The sequence below is a fragment of the Balaenoptera acutorostrata genome, chromosome 11 (assembly GCF_949987535.1).
Source record: "Balaenoptera acutorostrata chromosome 11, mBalAcu1.1, whole genome shotgun sequence".
NCBI lineage: Eukaryota > Metazoa > Chordata > Mammalia > Artiodactyla > Balaenopteridae > Balaenoptera > Balaenoptera acutorostrata.
In genome coordinates this window covers 91,745,689-91,765,113 of record NC_080074.1, presented here as the reverse complement: position 1 = coordinate 91,765,113, position 19,425 = coordinate 91,745,689, and the positions used below count along the sequence as shown (strand labels likewise).

General features: G+C 36.6%; 2 protein-coding genes across 2 annotated transcripts in view; one reads left to right on the top strand and one right to left on the bottom strand.

Moving 5' to 3' along the window:
* The window catches only part of PLCZ1 (phospholipase C zeta 1), a 49,244-nt gene extending 33,693 nt beyond the window's left edge, over positions 1-15,551 (bottom strand). The window contains exons 1-3 of the mRNA XM_007195058.2: positions 15,481-15,551; positions 13,962-14,121; positions 3,796-4,027 (exon numbers count right to left, since the gene is read on the bottom strand). Of these exons, the coding sequence (XP_007195120.2) occupies positions 3,796-4,027; positions 13,962-14,121; positions 15,481-15,551 (463 nt within the window). The remainder of the gene's footprint in view (positions 1-3,795; positions 4,028-13,961; positions 14,122-15,480) is intronic.
* Positions 15,552-15,990: 439 nt separating this feature from the next.
* CAPZA3 (capping actin protein of muscle Z-line subunit alpha 3) lies at positions 15,991-16,890 on the top strand. The gene has a single exon (XM_007194813.2). It carries the CDS (start codon positions 15,991-15,993, stop codon positions 16,888-16,890), a length of 900 nt encoding a protein of 299 aa, XP_007194875.1.
* The last annotated feature ends 2,535 nt before the right edge of the window (positions 16,891-19,425 follow it).

Here is a 19,425-nt window from a genome sequence, read left to right as displayed (position 1 = left end):
CTTGTAGTTGCACACAGTTAGACATTTTTTATTCCCATTTTTATATAGCTTTCCATTGTGTGAGTACACCACAATTTGTTTATCAATTCTATTCTTGATGGGCATTTAGATTATTTCCCAGTTTGGGGTTATTATAAAAAGTTCTGCTATAAACAACCAGGACATGTCTTTTGGTGCAAATATGTACATGTTTCTGTTGGGTGCATGCCTATAAATGCAATTGCTGAGTCATTTGCATATTACCATCTTCAGCAAATGATCTCTGAACTTTTATACTCAGTATCATGCAAACCAAAATGATCTATTTAAGCAGAACACTGGCTCTGGAATGAGACAGCTTGGGTTACATCCATTTATTTGTTATATGAGGAGCCTATTAACTTCTCCCTATCTTTGGAATGGTGGTACAGTAAGTCCCCTACGTACGAATCTTCAGGTTGCGACTTTCAAAGATGCGAACTTGCATTTGCATGTCCAATCACGTAAGTTAGTTCACGTGTCTGGCATACATTGTCACGTGCATGCATCCTCTACAAGTGGTTGTGCTTCTGTATACTTTACTGTACAGTACTGTATAAAGTAGTACAGTATCTTCACTTCAAGCCCAGGATGTCCAGAAGCAAGCATAAAAGCAGCAATGATGTAGCTGGTACTACTGTACTTTTCAAGGTACTGTACTGTAAGATTAAAAATGTTCTCTTTATTTTTTGTGTTTGTTTGTTTTTTATGTATTATTTGTGTGAAAAGTATTATAAACCTATTACAGTACAGTACTATATAGCCGATTGTGTTAGTTGGGTACCTAGGCTAACTTTGTTGGACTTACGAACAAATTGGACTTACAAATTCACTCTGGGAACGGAACTCGTTCGTATGTAGGGGACTTACTGTAATCATAACAACCATCCCTGCATACTAACTTTATATATTAGCTCTATAAAGGTTAGTTACTGTTGCTTTTGTTGTTGTTTACTCAGTTTGCCTCAAATTAAAAGTTGGTGTGAGTATTCACTTTAGAATAGAGAGTGGTGATCCTTGGCAAAGAATTTTATTTCTGGGAATTTATACTACAGAAATAGAGCCTCAGACAAAGATGGATGTGCAAGAATGCTCACACTAGCATTATTTATAAAAGCAAAATAAATGGGGGGAGGAAACAAATTAAATCTCAAGCTATGATACAATACTAAGCAGCCATTACAAATAACGTATCAGAAAAAAATATATAGTGACATAAGTAAATGTTTATGACATCATAAAAATGAAAAAGCCAGCATTCAAAATGCTCTTACAATTTTGGTTTAAAAAATGAAAGCTAGAAGAAAATACATAAAATGCTTACAGTCATGTGAACTATTTCAAAGTTATGCAAATTTAGAAACATGTGAGTGTATGGGGCAAAGGCATCATATATTGTAATAATAATGATTTGCATGAATTTATTCTTTTTCCCAGTGCAACTAGCAGTGATTGGCCTATAGCCCCTTTGAACTATTAACTAATTAAGTAACTATCTTTGGTCATGGAATAGAAAACAAACTCCTCTTGTGCCTTTAAAAACTACCAGACTGAGATGAGAGTTAATCTCATGGATTTTTATTTTTAAAATAAAATGAAGTTTTCCTCATTTGGTATTGACATATGTCAAGTATCAATGTGGGATGAGACTGAGAAACTTGGCAGCATTTGAGACTGTAAGATCATAATTCAAATTGACCTTAATAAGTCTCTAAAGTGATCAATAGCCATGTAAATGAAATGCAAGGTCTTGGCTGTGTGAAACTATCTGAATGGAAGCAGAGTAAGGCCCAGAAGATGAAATAGATTAACAGTGTAATATTATGGTTAAAATACAAACAATTCCAAGATGTCACTGGCACCATCCCATTATCCCTTTGTATCTTTTAATTTACCACCTGCAGGTAACAGTGGCAATTTTGTTTTTGAATATTGACTGGAATAATGCTACTAAAAGTGCTTGTCTGTGAACTGGTTGTTTCCAGGTGGCAATGACGTAAAGAGCTTGAACCAGAGCCTAAATCAATTCACTACTTTCTTAGAGAAAGTCTTTGCTATTGAAAGGAAAGAAGTCATCAGCTGGACTCATCAGATGTGCTTAGAGATGTACTTGTTTTACGTTCTGATGCAAGCTCTTTATCTTGTTGCAAACCTGCAAAGTTTTAATGGTGATCAGACCAAACTCTTACTACCACTATCTTCAGTCTTACCACCATGATACTTAAAAGCCTCCAAGGTCTTTACGTGGCACTGAGTCATGAGCCAAAATCTTAATTATGGCCAACAAGACCAACATGACTTAATCCCTGTCCAAATGCTTTTTGCCCTCATTCTCCAGCTTCCAACCACACTGTCCTCCTCTTGTTCCTCGATTCTCCAACTCAGGGCCAACACCTCTCTTCCCCCATTTTGTCACATGTCTAGTTCTTTCTCACCACTTAAGTCTCAGTTCAAATATCACATCCTCATCGAGGACTCTCCTAAACAACCAACCTATGGGGACATATGTATATGTATAACTGATTCACTTTGTTATAAAGCAGAAACTGACACACCATTGTAAAGCAATTATACTCTAATAAAGATGTTTAAAAAAAATAAAAAATGAAAAAAAAATTTTTTTAATAAAATAAATAAAAATTTAAAAAAAACAACCAACCTGAGCTAGACCTCGTGCTTGTCTACTCTCTATTTTATTTTTTTCACAGTACGTAGCACTCCCTGAAATTATCCATTTGTATGTTTAATTATTTATTGTCAATCTCCCTCCAGTCCCTATCAGGAATATGAGACCTAGTTTGCCTTGCTCTCCACTGTATCCCCAGCTCCTAGAACCATACTCGGTGGCCACAGATAAATATTTGAATAAATTATGAATGTACGAGCCCATGAAGGAATAAGTTTTGTTTTCTTAGGACCCATATTATCATATGTTAAGCATTGGTGGCCATAAACCAGTTTTCAAAGGCAGAACTTGGGCTTTCATATATCCCTTGTTAATAAATATTTTGAGCTATACTATTAATTTCTATAGGGTTAAACAGCATGCTTTAATAGTGTTTTTTGTGCAAATTTTATTACATTATTATTTATTATTTAATTTAAAAATGAACATAAATGGAAAAAATTGAAATATTTTAACCAATGAAAGATGAGACAGAGATCAAAAACTGTATGACAAAAAAAAAAAACAACAACAACTATACAACAGCTCACTAGCCAAAATGGTCATTGAACTTAAACCAGATGACTTCATTCAAAAAATGAAAGAAAAGCAAAAATGTTTTAATGTTTATGAAATGTTGTAGACAATTATGTGTATAAACAACAGGAAAATTAGTGATTTTATAATGTTTTATTCTTTCCTAGAATTGTTTTCATTTAGCTAATTTAATATTCATATATTTTTTCAATAAGATAGTGTATAAAAATGGAAAAGTGCCTATACCTGGGTTTTTATCTTATTAATGAACATCAAAAGTACTTGTAATAGAATCCTCATCTTGCTTTCCCTCCATAAGCTAATCTCTGAACACTTGAGAGATATACAGAAGCAGCTAAAAGAAAGGAACTGGACAATGAAAGAATGCCGCTGTTACACAACATAGCTTTCTAAAAGATACATCTGCTGTCTGTAAAATATGAAATTAAAACAGCCAACATATAATATTACCCATAAGAAATCTGACCCAATCAAAAATTTGAATTTAATAAGTGCAATTCTTAAAAAATAGTTTGCATATAAATATTTGATAAAACTTTGAAATACAAGCATACCTTCTTCAATAGGCTCATACTTTTGAATGATCTCAGAAGCAGTACTTTTATTAATGTCAAGTGTATACTGCTCTTGTGTCAAAAATTGGGCCAGATTCTTTTCAAAAAGAAATTTCCGGTTTTCAGAATACGTGTTGAAAATCTCAATAATTTCTTCTCTGTGTGCAATAATTCGATAAATTCTTCTAAATTCTTCTATGGTGATTCTTCCTTGCTTCAGCCTGTCATTATTCTACTAAAAAAAAATGACTGGTGGGCTCACATTGTGAATATAAAAAATACAAAAAATGAAGACTTTAGAGTATTTGTGTAACATATATACCAACTTATACTGGAAAGAAGTTACATTGGATTCTTATCTCAGATAAAATACATAAAACTGCATGAAATGGTGCCAAAGTTGAGGAAAGGTTAGTGGATCATCATCACTTAAAACCCAGTGGCCAGAGCTGCCCAGTTTAAGTGAAGAAGTGTATCCTGCCCCTGGGAAGAGTTAGAGCCCTCACGCAGTTCTTTACCCGGAAAGACTTGCCCAAATTCAGGCTAAGCTGCTAGAGATTCTTCCAGACTTAGGACATCCCAGAACCATTTGGATTTGCCTCAGACCTTCTCCTCACTGTGGTGATGACATATGCCATCCCATAGAGCTCATTATAGTCTGCTGTTTTGTCCCTGCCTAGTTGGTTTCCTCTATCAAAAGCTTTGTTTTGGGCACTTGGAAACTGAAATCTAGGACACGGGTCCATCATGAAGGGAAAACAGACCTGTGGTTTCAGATCTGCCCAGTCTGACTGGGAAAAGGAAAGGTGATCCAGCAGGGGTGCAGGATTGCAGAAGGAAATGTTGACTCTGAGAGGTCATGGAACTTTCAGGGACATGTGTTCTATAGAGTCAGAAATATGAATCTAAATATCTGGAGGGGGATACAGGCTTGAGATGAACACGTTGGAGTTATTCCTGGGTGGATGTTTGTAAAGAAATGGTCAGAAATAAGAAGACCCTCTGTGTAAAAAACAAAACAAAACAACCCAATAGCCATAGTTGGAATGGAAAGAGGTATGGGAGAAGATGAGGAGTCTAGGTTATCTTTCAATTACACATTTCATTTTTCTATTCTACTCTACTTGAGTAGCTTCTTGAAACCATCCAAACAGTATGTAACCCCATGTCACCAATAGGCATCCTGCACCATAAATGTCAGAATAAATCAGTCATTCAAGATCACTGTAAATACAGAAGCTGCAATAGGTGGTAATACTTTGAGGAAGTGGAATCTGCATAATCACTGAAGGAACTGGGAGCGGGACAAACAAGGTCAGTTTCGATGAGAAAGAGTAGCTTCACCTGGTTGTTCTGGAAAATTCACGTTTGAACTTTCTGAGATAAGAGACAGGAAAGTGGGCTGGGTCCAGTTATTTAAAGTAACAGAATCACTGTGAGGTTCTGAGTAGGAAAATGACTAGCAAAGGAGAGGTTTAGTCGTGATTAGTTGTGCATTACCGATGGGAAGAGGAGAACTGCAGGTAAGGGAAGAGAGAAGATGCCATCCACGTGGGAGGTGGTGAGTAGAAACTAAAGAACAGGTGTCAGTAAAATTATGAAGAGAGAAGTCAGAAGGATTCAACACATTAACATTTTAGATGCATGAGGGAGAGAAGTCAAGAAAGTCTGGAGTTGGGGAGAGTTAGAATAACTAGTAGAATTAGAGTATCACTTACAAATAAAAAACTGAGGTATAGAAAGTGCACCTTAGAAGGACATTTACTTTCCAAAGAGGCTATTTATATTTTAATTTTCTCAATACATTGTAAAGTACTTAAGCTTAAGTACAGAAAGCTCGTGTTAAAGGGCCACTGTACTGTGGTGAAAAGCTGACAATCTGTAGACTGTCGGAGCTGACATTATATTCCTAGCTCCAAAGTATGTGGGATTTTGAACGTCTAAATTAAACTATGAGCTTCATACTCTTCATCTGCAAAATGGGGATAGATAGCACTACTTATGTCAACAGGTTGCTATGAGGATGAAGATATCAGTGTATTGTTAGGTCTTATCCATGTCTGTTTCCCTCACACCCTCCAGCCTAGTGTCTCATCTTTTGACAAATTTAACTATAAAACAACCCTAAGGTACAACAGAGGATAAACATGCTGGAAATGATCTCTTCACTTTTTTATGAAAAGTTCACTGGTGGTTACCAGAGAGTTTGATCTGAGGAATCCAAGAAACAGTCTGAGCTGGGAATCAAGTAGGAAGAGCACAAGCTTAGTTCAAGGAGGAGCATTAATTTACACGTACAGAGCAGCTTGAAGAAGCAGGGGCTGGAATGGAGCCCCAGTGGGAATGAGACGGTGATAAGCTTGGGAAGAAGGTTGGAATCGGTGGTCGTCAAATGAGAAGTTGGGTCTCCAGAGCTCATTAAACAATAATAGCACCTTAAAATTACATAATCTTAAAAATAATTCATATTATCAATAATCTCAGTAGACTATGAAGTTCAACTTACTGTTTTGAAATTCTGGATTTTGAGGTCCACATAAGTCAATGTTACAGAATCAATTTTTTTAAAATTTAGCTCCATTTTGCTCATAATTTGTCATAAGATCTTAAGCAAGTCAATAAAAATCAAAGTGTGCCTGTAATTCCCGAAACATTTTGTCATGTAAAATTGTATGAATTAAAACTTCTGTCTTACTGAATAGCAGCATAAAATAAGATATACTTTATCCACTAAGCAATGAACATTTTGTTTCTTACAAGCAAGATATAAACTTGACCATCTGAAATGTCCTCTGGTAACTCGTTCTGTTTTGTTTTTCCCTAAAGATTGAAGTTGTTATCTGATACTAGAAAGAATTAGAGATATAAAGTTGAAACAAAATTCCACAAATCCAAATAATTGCTACAGCTGATCAAACCCAAAGGAAATGAAGGGTCAAAAATTAATCAAATTACCAAAAAAGAAAAACCACACACAAGAGGTGAGAATCGTATCGCTGAAGATGGGAAGTTCTAATTTTGATAGAAAGAGAAAAGGAAAAGGAAAGCAACAAAGGGTAAGTAATAAGGAGAAGAAAGATGACAGAGTGTCAGCAGAAGGGAAGCAAGAAGAAGAAAAGTGATAAGCAAGGAAGGTTCAAATCTGAGTACTGAGGCACATAAGAGCAGCCACAACGTGTAGGGTACCAATGTATTAATATCTCCCCTGTAGGAGGGAACTGAAGGTCAAAAATCTTATGTAAATTGTCCCCAGTCTCACAGGCATGGTAGACCAGGACTTGAACTAACTCCAAAACAATAGGGACAAGCAACAGGAGGAAAGAAAAAACAATACACCATTGCACGTATTGAGAGTATATGTGCAGAAATAAATAAATTGTGTCAAATACAAGTCTGATCTCTTTAACTCTCTTAAATTTCTCAGTGTTTCTCCTTTGTCTTCAGGACAAAATCCAAACTATTGTGTGGAATCCAAGACCCTTGAAGACATCACTGATGGTTTCTGCCCTCACCCTCTTCTCCCTTGCACTTCACACTGCCTGTGCTCTGAATTAGTTGCAGTATAAACATCAAGCTGTCTCTTGCTATTGTAAAGGCTGTTTCTTCTGTCTGGAATGCCCTTCTTTTATTGTACTTCTTAACTTACGAATTTCTACTAATCCTCGAAAAAGTGTCCTTCTCTAGAAGTCTTCCCTTATGTCCCTCTGTGTCTCTTCCTCAGGCCATGTTAGGAGTCCTACTCAGGATTCTTATACAATTCTGTACCTTCTTCTCTCCTAGGGTTTATTACACTGGAATTAAAGCCTTTTTTTCTACTTCTCTTCTAGAATTGCCAAATTGTCTCAGACAGGAAGTCTGTCATCTGTTTCTTGTATCCTAAGTACTTATAAAAGTGCCTGACTGAGGTCTTCAGAACTTGGTCCAGCACCTAAACAATTTTATGATCCTGGTGAAATATGTTCATTTAATTGGATAAAGGAGCTAAATATCTCCCTAAAGCTAGGGAGAGTAGGAAAACTATTTTTAAAAACATATTACAGAAAATATGCAAAATCTCAGGCCCCACTGCAGGGAATACTATAGCTTTTTAAAATGTTACATATTAATCATTTATAGTTTACAACATAAAATAAGAGTAATGAAGCCATCTTTCTCCTGTATACAAAAAAAAAAAAAAAAGAAGAAGCTCATTAAGTGGTTATTCTTTGCAAGCGTTACAAAAAGAACTTTCCCAAACAACTCTTTCATTATTTATGTATAATTTTAAAATATATCTTTTACCTTAAGAAGATGAACCCCATGAAGGTAGATATTTTATTCTTATTTTTACTCCCAATACCTGGTACTGGACCTACCCTAAAGTAGGAGGCTAGTGATTATAAGTTTAAATGAATGACTGAATACAGGAGGATAAAAGAACATATTAAAATAATTCTATTGTCAGTCATTCTGATAGTACACTTTAGAAAATAGAATTAAGGCTTTTCATTTTGTTAACCATTCTCCATTGCTCAGTTTGTTAGTAAAAAGATGAAATGTTGCTTTAAAAATGACATCTTGAGAAAGCTGATCTATCAAAACAAGAACTTTTAAAATAAAATGTAACATTTAAAATTATCTCTGAAATTACACTGAAAACAAAGTATTCAGAATATATTCTAGGAAATCATATGACTTGCAACTTTCTTCCCAAACTCTGACATACTTGTTTAAACTACCTGGCAAACTTGGTTTTTTCTCTTTTTTCATTCTGTTTCCTTCTGCTTCTATTGCACAGATACAGCAGCCAGAGGCACCCAAGTCCCAGTCTTTCCTGAAGAAGGCCTATTTGCATACCTTGGAGATTGTAGCCTAAGGCCAGGAGCTTGTGCACACCAGCTGTTTCCCAGAGGACACGCCCCTCGATAGCCTGGCTCTGGCAGCCAGTGGGGCTTGTGTTCACGGGTTCAGCAGAACCCTGCCAAACAAAGAGAAGGTCCTTGGCTGGCAGTCCCTCTGGGGCTCTGCTCAGAGGGAATGGACTGATGTCCCCATCTTCCAGTCTTCCCCTGAAAGATGTCTATTTGCACACTTTACAAGCTGCTGCGTGAGGGTCCAGCTTCCAATCAGCCTGCATCTAGATGCTGCCTGATCCTCCGTTATGAGACACTGCCAGGTCCTGGTACACCCTCAGTGACTGGGAGCCATTCAGAATGAAGTAGGCTGCTTGGACTGTCACAGAGGTTGAGAGACAAACCAGAACCAGGGCTGAACTGAGTGATAAGTTTCATCTCCTACATGAGACCACCCCTTCAGGACTGGCACAGGGGGCTGTTCCATCTAAGGCACAGAAACAGACAGAGAGTAAAAGAAAATGAAGAAACAGAGGAATATGTTCCGAACAAAAGAACACGATAAAACCCCAGAAACAGAAATAAGTGAATTACTTGATAAAGAGTTGAAATAATGGTCATAAACAATATGGAAGTTCCTCAAACAACTAAAAACAGAACTACCATAACATTCAACAAGTTCACTTCTTGGCACTCATTCAAAGGAAATGAAATCACTATCTTGAAAAGCTATCTGCACACCCCCCATGTTCATTGCAGCATTATTTACAATAGTCAAGGCATGGAAACAACCTACACGGATAAAGAGAATATGAGATATATATGTGTGTGTGTGTATATATATCATATAAACATATATAATATTTTTCATCCATAAAAAAGAAGGAAATTCTGTAATTTGTGATGTCATGCATGGACCTTGAGGGCATTATGCTAAGTGAAATAAGTCAGACGGGCAAAGACAAATACTGTATGATCTCATGTACATGTGGAATCTAAAAAAAAAAAAAGAACTCATAGCTAGAGAACAGATTAGTGGTTCTCTAGCTATGGTGGGGTGGATGAGAACAGCTAGGGCATAGAAGAGGGGCAGGATGGATGAAGGTGGTCAAAAAGTACAAACTTCCAGTTATAAGATAAATCATTCTGGGATGTACTGTACAGCGTGGTAACTACAGATAATACTGCTATATCATATATTTGAAAGTTGCTAAGAAAGTACTCTTAAAGGTTCTCATCACAAGAAAAAAATTTGTACCTATGTGAAGAGATAAATGTCTACTAAACTTATCATGGTAATCACTTCATAATATATACATATATCAAATCATCATGCTGTTACACCTAAAGCTAATACAATACTGTATGTCAATTATGTCTCAATAAAATTGGGGGTGGGAGCAGAGAGAAAGACTCATTAAGATTGCTCAGGAAGAGTTTGTTAAGTAAAAAGAAAGAAAATTAAGAACTCAACTTTAAGAGGAGAACAGAAGAGGAATGCTAGCAGGACAGATGGAGGAACGATATGAAATTTTAAAGAAAAACCTGGAGAGAGTGATGTCTTCGGAGTTAGAATAGAGAGAAGTTTAAGAAAAGAGGGATAAATAAAATGCATGGAGAAGCTAACCATTGAATTTAGCATTTTCAAAATAAAGAGGTTTTCAAAATAGGTGTGAAGGCAAAATTGATTGCAATGAAACATTGAAGAAGTTGGAGGAAGAAATGTAAAGAAATGTAATGCTTTCAGTTTATCTGCTAAAAGAGAGACTGTAACATTTAGAAGAGGATATGGTGCAATTTATTTTTCAGATAAGATTAAAAATAAACTTAGAGTCTGGAGAACCAACTAAGGTAGGAAATCATAAACTAGAGGTGAAACAAAACACAAATGTAAGTGTCTGAATTGACCCAAGTTGCAGATTTGTAGGGCAGAGGCAGTAAAGGAATATCCTACCTCATCTCTCTGCCTTCTAACTCCCAATCCATTCTATACTGCTGCCAGATTTATCCTAAAATATGCAATATTTCCCTGCTCAAAAAATGCCAATGGCTACCCACTGCCTACAAAAGTAAGTCCAAATTCCATGGCCTACCAGTCAGGACTTCTATCATCTGGCCATAACTTGTGTTTGCAGCTATTTCTCACCACTCCCCTTGGAGCATCCTACACTCAAGTCATGGCTGCTTACCTTTGATTCTTCAACCACTTCTAGCAATGTGATCTACACGTATTGCTTTTCACTCCTCAAGGTCCAGCAAGAATGCCACCTCCACCATGGAATCTTTTATAAAAGCCCATGTTAGAGTCTCTGTCTTCTCAGATTCCCTGTTAGTATTACCTAGGAAATTTATTATAATCTACTTCTAAAACAATAATTTCTGTATTTCTTTTCTCCTTAAAAGAGGCATACAGTTTATTTTTTACAATCCGCAGTTTCTAACAGAGTGCCATGCACATACTGTAGATTTAATAATGGTTGCTAACTGCTTGGAGAATTTGAAGACTTAAGGTTAGTCCCATAATAATATAAATTCTTGAAATTGAAGAGGATACTATTTCATACTCAGCAACAATCAAGAGTGTAATCTAAGACTAGCTATATGTATTGAAATGGCACGTAATATTTCCTAAAAATAGCTGACATGCTACAAATTAAAGATAATAATAAAGCAAACAAAAAATGTTAGTAAAGGGATAAAAAAGAAACTTAGAGGACTGCTGCTCAAGCCATGACTCAATAGTTAATTTTGTAAAAAGAAGTTGACAATATTTTGACAGGGTCATAAATTTACATGTTCTTTACTCAAATTTTATAACAAAATTTCACCTTAGAAAATTAATTCATGTCAGAATTTATGTCAGCTTCTTAGGAAATCAATGAATGTAGCATAATTTTCTATATTTTTTTGAATAATCATGAAGTAGCTTCAACTAATATTTATCGAGTGCCTACTTTATGCCTAGCCTGGTACTAGGTACATTCACAAACGATATCTTATTTAATATTCAGAACCATCCTGCAAAATAACTATTATAGTATCCCCATTCTGCAGGTTAAGACATTTGCTCAGAGATTTCTGGCTTGCCAAGTACTATACAACTAGAATCTAATAGATTCAACAATCTCCACATCCATTGAGCTTGCTAATGACAACAGCTGAGCATTTTTTTTTTTTTTTTTTTTTGTGGCCACCAAAAACAAAGATTCATTATGATTCATTTTATTTGCTCTGGCTAAAATGTGTACCCTGAAGTGTGGAAAGATTAGCAACAAAAGTTACAGTAAAAGAGTCAGATGTTTAAACTTAGCCTTCATCTTTCCAGAAAATTCAGTTAGCCAATACATCTTCCCTGAGCATACTACTTAATCAACATTTTAATGCATACACAGCAATTTAGCCTAAGGCAACAAAGTATTTTCTATTAGAGGGCCTAGGGGAATTATTTTAATAGACGAGAATGGTTTATCATAATCATCAGCCTTGTTTATATGTAATTTATGCTTCTAAAGTATTTGAGGTCATTTTAAAGGGTTTTTTGAAGTATTCTAAGCAAACTCTGCCCTCTAATTTCTATAATTAACATTGTTTTCATAGCTACTTTAAAAAGGTTTTGCTAAACAAAATAGACCTTCAGCCCTGCTATGTCCAAATAATCATAAATTTCAATTAATGAGCTATTTATTTACTTGTTATAACTGTTGAGCATTCTACATGATGCTTTTCAGTATGGCATGCATTTTACTCAAGTGCATTTCAAACAGCTATCTCTATCTTGCAGATAATTCAAAGCAACTTGATAATCACTAAATAAGATTTTCAATATTTCACATTTGATACAGATTTAGCATATTACTACCTCTATATTGTGTTGAATGTGAATTTCATTAAACCTGAAAGCACATAGCTGTTTCTCCCTTCCGGCAATACCACTGGGGGAAAATTCTATGTGTAAAGGTCTTTCACAGATACTTGTGTTCTTCACTTGTGGTATTAGGCATGAATTGATTAAAATTCTGATAGCTTATTGCAGCACAAGCTACTTGGATTCATAGAAACAGCTCTGAATTCTTTGTCTTTTACTGCAGTCTCCTGAGAAGTACAGCTTTTCTTTTTGAAGCCTCCTCTTTTGGTTAGTAAACATGAGGGCTAAATCTTATTGAGAAAAATGCTTGTTGGGTCTGCTGTGTGTTTCTGCTTATTTTCTAAGCAGAGGCACCAACCACCTTTCTTCAGGACTAGCTCTTCAAGGATGTTTACGTAATGAAGAGATAGTATCTCCCTCCAGAGGAAAACGCAGGTTTGTTTACTGTCCAGGATAATAATGATAATGACAGCCTCCAGGGCAAAGATCAGACAGGCCTACAGCCCATAATAAAAGCTCTGGCTTTCTAAACTTGAGATCCCTCTCAGGTAATGCCACCCACCTCCCGTGCACGTGTCACCTGACCCTCCTCACATCACACTTTGGGAACAGGGCTAGGAGAAGTGGCACCAAAATGTTGATACTCTGGCAGTTGCTATTTTTGTGAGTGCCAAGCTGTCTTTTTTCTCTGAACTGGAAACCTGCGTCTGCCAACATCCTTAAAACTATATCAGGCTAACTGAGTAGCTCACAGGTAAGGTAACACAAGCTTCCCAGTTTGTGTTAGTTGGTAACAATTTCAACCTAGATTGTGTTATCTGACTACTCACTTTCAAGAAACAAAATCATATTCAGGATGCCTATCTTCCTAACTATCTGAGCTGGCCAGTCTAGTATTCTTGCCTGACTCACCAAGAAATTTGCCATCTTCTTAGTGCAAAACTCAGCTAACACTTGGCTTTTTCTTTTTTTTTCATGATCTTTCCCTTTGTCCTCTAGTGACAGACTTGATCCAGGTTCCCTTCCTACTAATTCTTCTTTAAACAAAGAGAATTTACGGCATGATTGTCTGCTTTGAGGTGAGAAAAATGCCATTTTTCTGAAGATTGCCCATTCCTTCTATAAATCACTAACATCCAATCCATTTACCCATTTCATCATTTATATGATTTGATCTAATCAGATGACCAATCCTAATCTGATGTGAACATTCCTGCATTCTCAGCAGATTGTTCTAAACTAATAACCTGGCATGATTTCAAATTTTATCAACAACTCATTTTACGTCTTACCTAAACTCTTTGTCTTGATTATAAATATATTTAGCATAATTAATTGCTTTAGTTCTTAAGAGACTAATCTTTCATATGCATTTTCTTCAGAAAGCATCCAAGTAGTTATGGACATTTTCCAATATTGGATTAAGTCCTTCCTAGGGTGGGGTGTTCAGAGGGCGGATATTATCTCACCTTAAAAATATACTTCACATGAATAGTATTGCACCGAATATCTAATTTTTCAAGTAATTTCAGAGTTTTTTCTAGGGTAATTTTTCCACATTTAAAGTCATCCCGAACCACGGACAAAAACCATGTACGAAGAACACCAAAAAAAGAAGTTAAGGAAATTCTCACAGAAAGTCATTAAGTACTTAAAATGACTAAAGAATATTTTACCTCTCTTCAGTTCAACGTTTTTATTTTCAGAGGAGAGTCTATCTCAGGCTTAAATGAGAAAACAATTTTATGATACATAATATTTAAAAAAAACTAAGTAGGCACTACTCTGTGGTAAAGGTATGAAAGGGTATAACACAATAAAAATTACAGGGAAACAATAAAAATTAACATTTGAGAAATCAAGCTATTACTTGGGAAATACAGTCTATTTTCTGAAGACGTGAACTTGGGAGACAGCTGAACATCAACACTTGATCTCTCTCAGCATTAGTTTCCTCATCTGAAAAGTGGTCCAATTAATACTTCCAGAAGGTGGGGGCATTAAATGAGTTCAAACCATGGCTGATATGATGATTACCACTACATTAGCCAAATGTCAGGCTACACGCCTGCCCCAAAAAACATTTTAAGGACCATAAAAAAGAGTAAAAAAAAAAATGCCATGGTGAGTGTCTATTTATTATGAAAGAGAAGGCGAAAATAATCAAGCTTGCTTATTATCTACAGAGAAACTACAAAAATTAGGACACTTCAAATTGAAAAACTAAGGTTAGGAAGAATTAATACGACAGTCTATAAAATCGTGAAAGGTATTGGTAAAAATTGTTGAACAACACACTCAATTTCAGATTGTTAGAACTAACTGGAAACCCTTCAAACTAATGGCAATGACTTAATATGGCAAAGCTCAAGTTATTATAAGAAAAAGATACAGGAAGCTAGGGAAACTCAGAAAAACTCAGGGCAGAAAGGGAAGGAAGCAGTTTTTGCTTAAATGAGAGAAACTTAAGTTCAGGACTCTTCAAAAAGAATGAGAAAAGAACCAAGGAAAGGGGATAAATCAAAAGAAAGAGGAAAGAGGAACAGAAAGCACTCTGAGTGGATATTTGTTCTCCATATTTTCATGACCTGTAGTTCCTGTAGTTTCTCCTCGCTTAGAAGTTTCTCCCCATTATGAGTTGCCACAAGTTCCAAATATGATTAACGCTGCCCCTTTGCAGGAGAGGGATTTCTTGAAATTCATCCACTGATGCCACTGCCCCTTTTCTAGAAAGAAAGCAGAAAACACAGTGGTTTGTTGCCTTTGTTCTTTGGAGTTAGCTCAACACTTAAATCCCACAGAAACCATATGTAACATGTGGTCTCTTCACTTCACTGCCCTTAAAACTTTCTGGTTTCTTGCTCATGTTCTGACCATTTCCAAACCCACAATGTTTATACATGAGGCATCTCTTGCTGTCTGGCATTTTCCCATGAACTGCCATCGCACCTCATTTTATTTTTATTATTTTGTTTAAACCCCTCAAACCTTTCAGCATAGTGTGCTTCCATTGGGTTGGGGACAGTTATTCTGAGGGCCTGATTATACATCAATGCCATTGTGGTCCCCAAAAGGTGCAAAGGGTTGCCAGACACTCTCTAGAAACTCTGGGCTGCTTCTCTAGATCCCTGACAACATATAATGCACACAGAGACACACCACTTTTGAAGAAGGCTGTTCTGGAGGCTAAGTTCTTAAAATCTTCAAAGTTCTTATAGCTGGTTGGCTGGGCACGACACTGTCAGGTGACTATCATGTTTTTCTTTTGGTCTGAACACCTAATGTGATATCATTGAAAGTTCCATACGTCATAGAGAAAGCTTCTTTATGACTTCATCAGGAGACTCAGAGCTTGCCAGACAACCTGTTTTTTCATGGTCAGACATGGTAATCTTAAGCTGAATGTGTAACACCTTGATGGGAAGGTTGTCCCATGGAATGTTTTCTCATCTTTGAACACTCTTTATTTCAGAAGCTCTGCTTCTGCTACAACCAAACATGTCACTTAGCGATCTGAGTAAGAAAGAGAAAGAAAAAGTAATTCTCAGACTGTTAATACAGGCTCCTCCAGGGGAATTTGTAAATGCCTTTGATGATCTCTGTCTGCTTATCCGTGATGAAAAACTCATGCACCATCTAGGTGAGTGTGCAGGCCACCAACACTGCCAAAAATATTACATCCCACTCTCCATCGACGGGAATGCGGTCCTCCTGTCTCACCACAACGTAGTGGGTGACTACCGGTTTTTTGACTACCAGAGCAAACTTTCTTTCAAATTCGACCTGCTTCAAAACCAGTTAAAAGACATCCAAAGTCACGGCATCATTCGGAATGAGATGGAGCACCTGAGGACTGTTGTTCTGTGCGCCTTAAAACTGTATGTGAATGACCACTATCCAACGGGGAACTGCAATGTGCTGAGAAAAACGGTGAAAAATAAAGAGTTCTTGATCGCTTGCATTGAAGATCACAGCTACGAAACAGGAGATTACTGGAATGGCCTTTGGAAATCGAAATGGATTTTCCAAGTCAATCCATTTCTAACCCAGGTAACTGGGAGAATTTTTGTGCAAGCTCACTTCTTCAGGGGTGTCAACCTTCATGTCGAGATCTCCAAGGACCTGAAAGAAAGCTTGGAAGTAGTTAACCAAGCTCAACTGGCTCTAAATTTCGCGAGGCTTGTGGAAGAGCAAGAGAATAAATTTCAAGCTGCAGTCTTAGAAGAATTACAGGAGTTATCAAACGAAGCCCTAAGAAGAATTCTACGAAGAGATCTTCCAGTGACCCGCACTCATATTGACTGGCAGAGGATACTCTCTGACTTGAATCTGGTGATGTATCCTAAATTAGGATACGTCATTTATTCAAGAAGTGTGTTATGCAACTGGATTATATAAAGGATTGCTCATGGTAACTGTCTTGACCTGATTACTTTGTTTCAGGGGGGTGGGGAGGGTGGCAGAGGTTATTTCCCTAAAGTTGAGAAGCCACTAGAAATGGCTTTCACTTTGCAGATGCAAGTTTTTGGGGGTTTTTTTGTTTTGTTTTTTGAGGGGGGGATGGTTGGTCACATCGCACAGCTTGTGGGAACTTGGTTCGCCGACCAGGGATTGAACCTGAGCCTTCGGCAGTGAAAGCGCAGAGTCCTAACCACTGGACCTCCAGGGAATTCCAGATGCAAGTTTAAATTAGGGACAAGTCTACCAAATCATTTTATTCAAGGAATATTTACCAGTAAGTCAAGAAAATGATGATGGAAATGTATTTCATGGTAGGGACCATCATAAAGCCAGAAACACTTTTAGAACCTAAAATGGCTTTATAGAATGTGACACCCCAGAAGTATGAATAGAGGTGGCCAGGGTTAAGGCTGTGTATGTGTGTGTGTTTGTGTGTGTGTGCAGGAATGACTTTTGACTTTCTTTGTAACTGGAGAAGGTATGCAAATGAAAGTCATTCTGCGAATGATACTTCACATAACTCAGTTCAGTCCTACACCAACCCTGAGGGGGTAGATTTCAATAAGTAACATTAGGGTTGGATGTTCCATGAAACCAACAGATATCAAAAATATAGCTCATATGAAGGACTATTGGACCCATAGCCATCCCCCCACACACAATAATCTGGAATTACTCCAATCCCCAGGCTTTTCTGATACCTAACATGGTCTTCGAAGAATCAACTGGAAAAGCTTGGCTCCCAAGATTATATAGTCCAGCTCTTGTGAAGTCATCACTACAAGCATATATAAGTGCTTATTTCATGCTGGACCTTGTGCTAGATGATTTACACACAATTTTTCATCATTAGGCTGCTACTAGCAGTAACCCCATTTTACATGAGAAGAATCTAAGACCTGAGTTGGTTAATTCACCCAGGCACATAGTAGGTGGTGGGTGTGACTACCTTTAACACTGTTAACCTCTAGGGTACTGCAGCTCTCTGTGGAGGCCTGTTTCCTTAAGACTTGTGAACTCTACCCTGCAATGACTTAAATGCCCTAGGCAAGCATTTCACCCACAGGAGACCCCCAAAGGAACTGGAACTGGTGGGCTGCTGGTTTCTAGCCAAGCTGTCCCCTATCACTAGTCCCAGCAATGTTACTGACCACTTGTGTCTGCTCTCAAAGAAATCCAAATCTAAACCTCTCTAATAAGACTGCAGTCGAGCAGTAGATGGGCCCCAGCCCCCAAATCCAACTTATCAGGGAAGCAAAGTGCTTTATAGTTTGGATCCATGCAATTGAGAAAAGGTCTAATTTTACTTAATAAACATTGGAGCAAGTGTTTATTAAAGATCCTAGGCAAAAATGTCTAAATCTCAAACTTCTCTTCCTCAATTTGTAGATCTTAGAGAATCTCAGGAGGATTACCTAGGGTGTATCATTAAAACTATAACTTTCCAGTACCCATCCTCAGATTCTGATTTAATAGGTCAGAAAAATCTACATTTTAAACAATTATTGGTGAAGATTCCAATGAGAGGGACTCTAGGACCACATTTTAAGATGTATTGTTCTAATCTTAAACTAACACACCTTTGATTGCTATTAATTGAAATCATTTCCTATTGTCCATTAAAGGCCATTTCTACTACTTCACTGGGTTCACCATGCACAGACAAAGGACAGGCCTTCATCTGTCATGTTAAAAAATTAAGAAAAATCTTTCTAAAGAAAAACAGCAAAGAAAATTGCTCTCATTGCCCTAAAATATACCCATCTGACAAATTCTTTTGCAAAAATTTGAATTGATATTATGGTTATATATGTGTTGATTTTCCAGAGCATTCCAGAGTAAGGCTTAATGTTTTATGGAACAATCACAAAAGCATTTAACACCCACTCTAACACAGGGTTTTAAAAATAATATTTATTGGTATTTCTGGATATAAAACTCACATGTACAAATCATAGAAAATGCTTAAAGTATAAAGTATGTTGGCCAATTTCCTTCCATCAAATTTTATGGAATTGTTTTAAATATTAAGGGTATACAGCATATAAAAATTTGTATCCTGTTCTTTTTATATAACCTCCTATATCATAAATATTGTCCCATGTCATTAAAACCCCTTGAGCACATAATTTTAATTATTTACATGATATTCATACTATTCATGCACAATAACAAGACAACCATTTCTCTATTCATGCATAATTTAAAATTTTAGCATTTTATTTTTGTTATTAATTAGGCTATAGTATCTCTGTGCATAAAGCTTTGCCCACATTATACGTTATTTCCCTTAAGATAAATTCCCTATAATCACATATTGGAAACATATGAACATATTAATGCTCTTAACACATATTGCCAAATTGCTTTCCAGAAAGATTTAACAATTTATAACCCAGTTGGTAGCATAAAAGTATCTAGCTCACCACAGTAATCTTGACAATATTGAATATCAAATTTTTTCTTTGATAA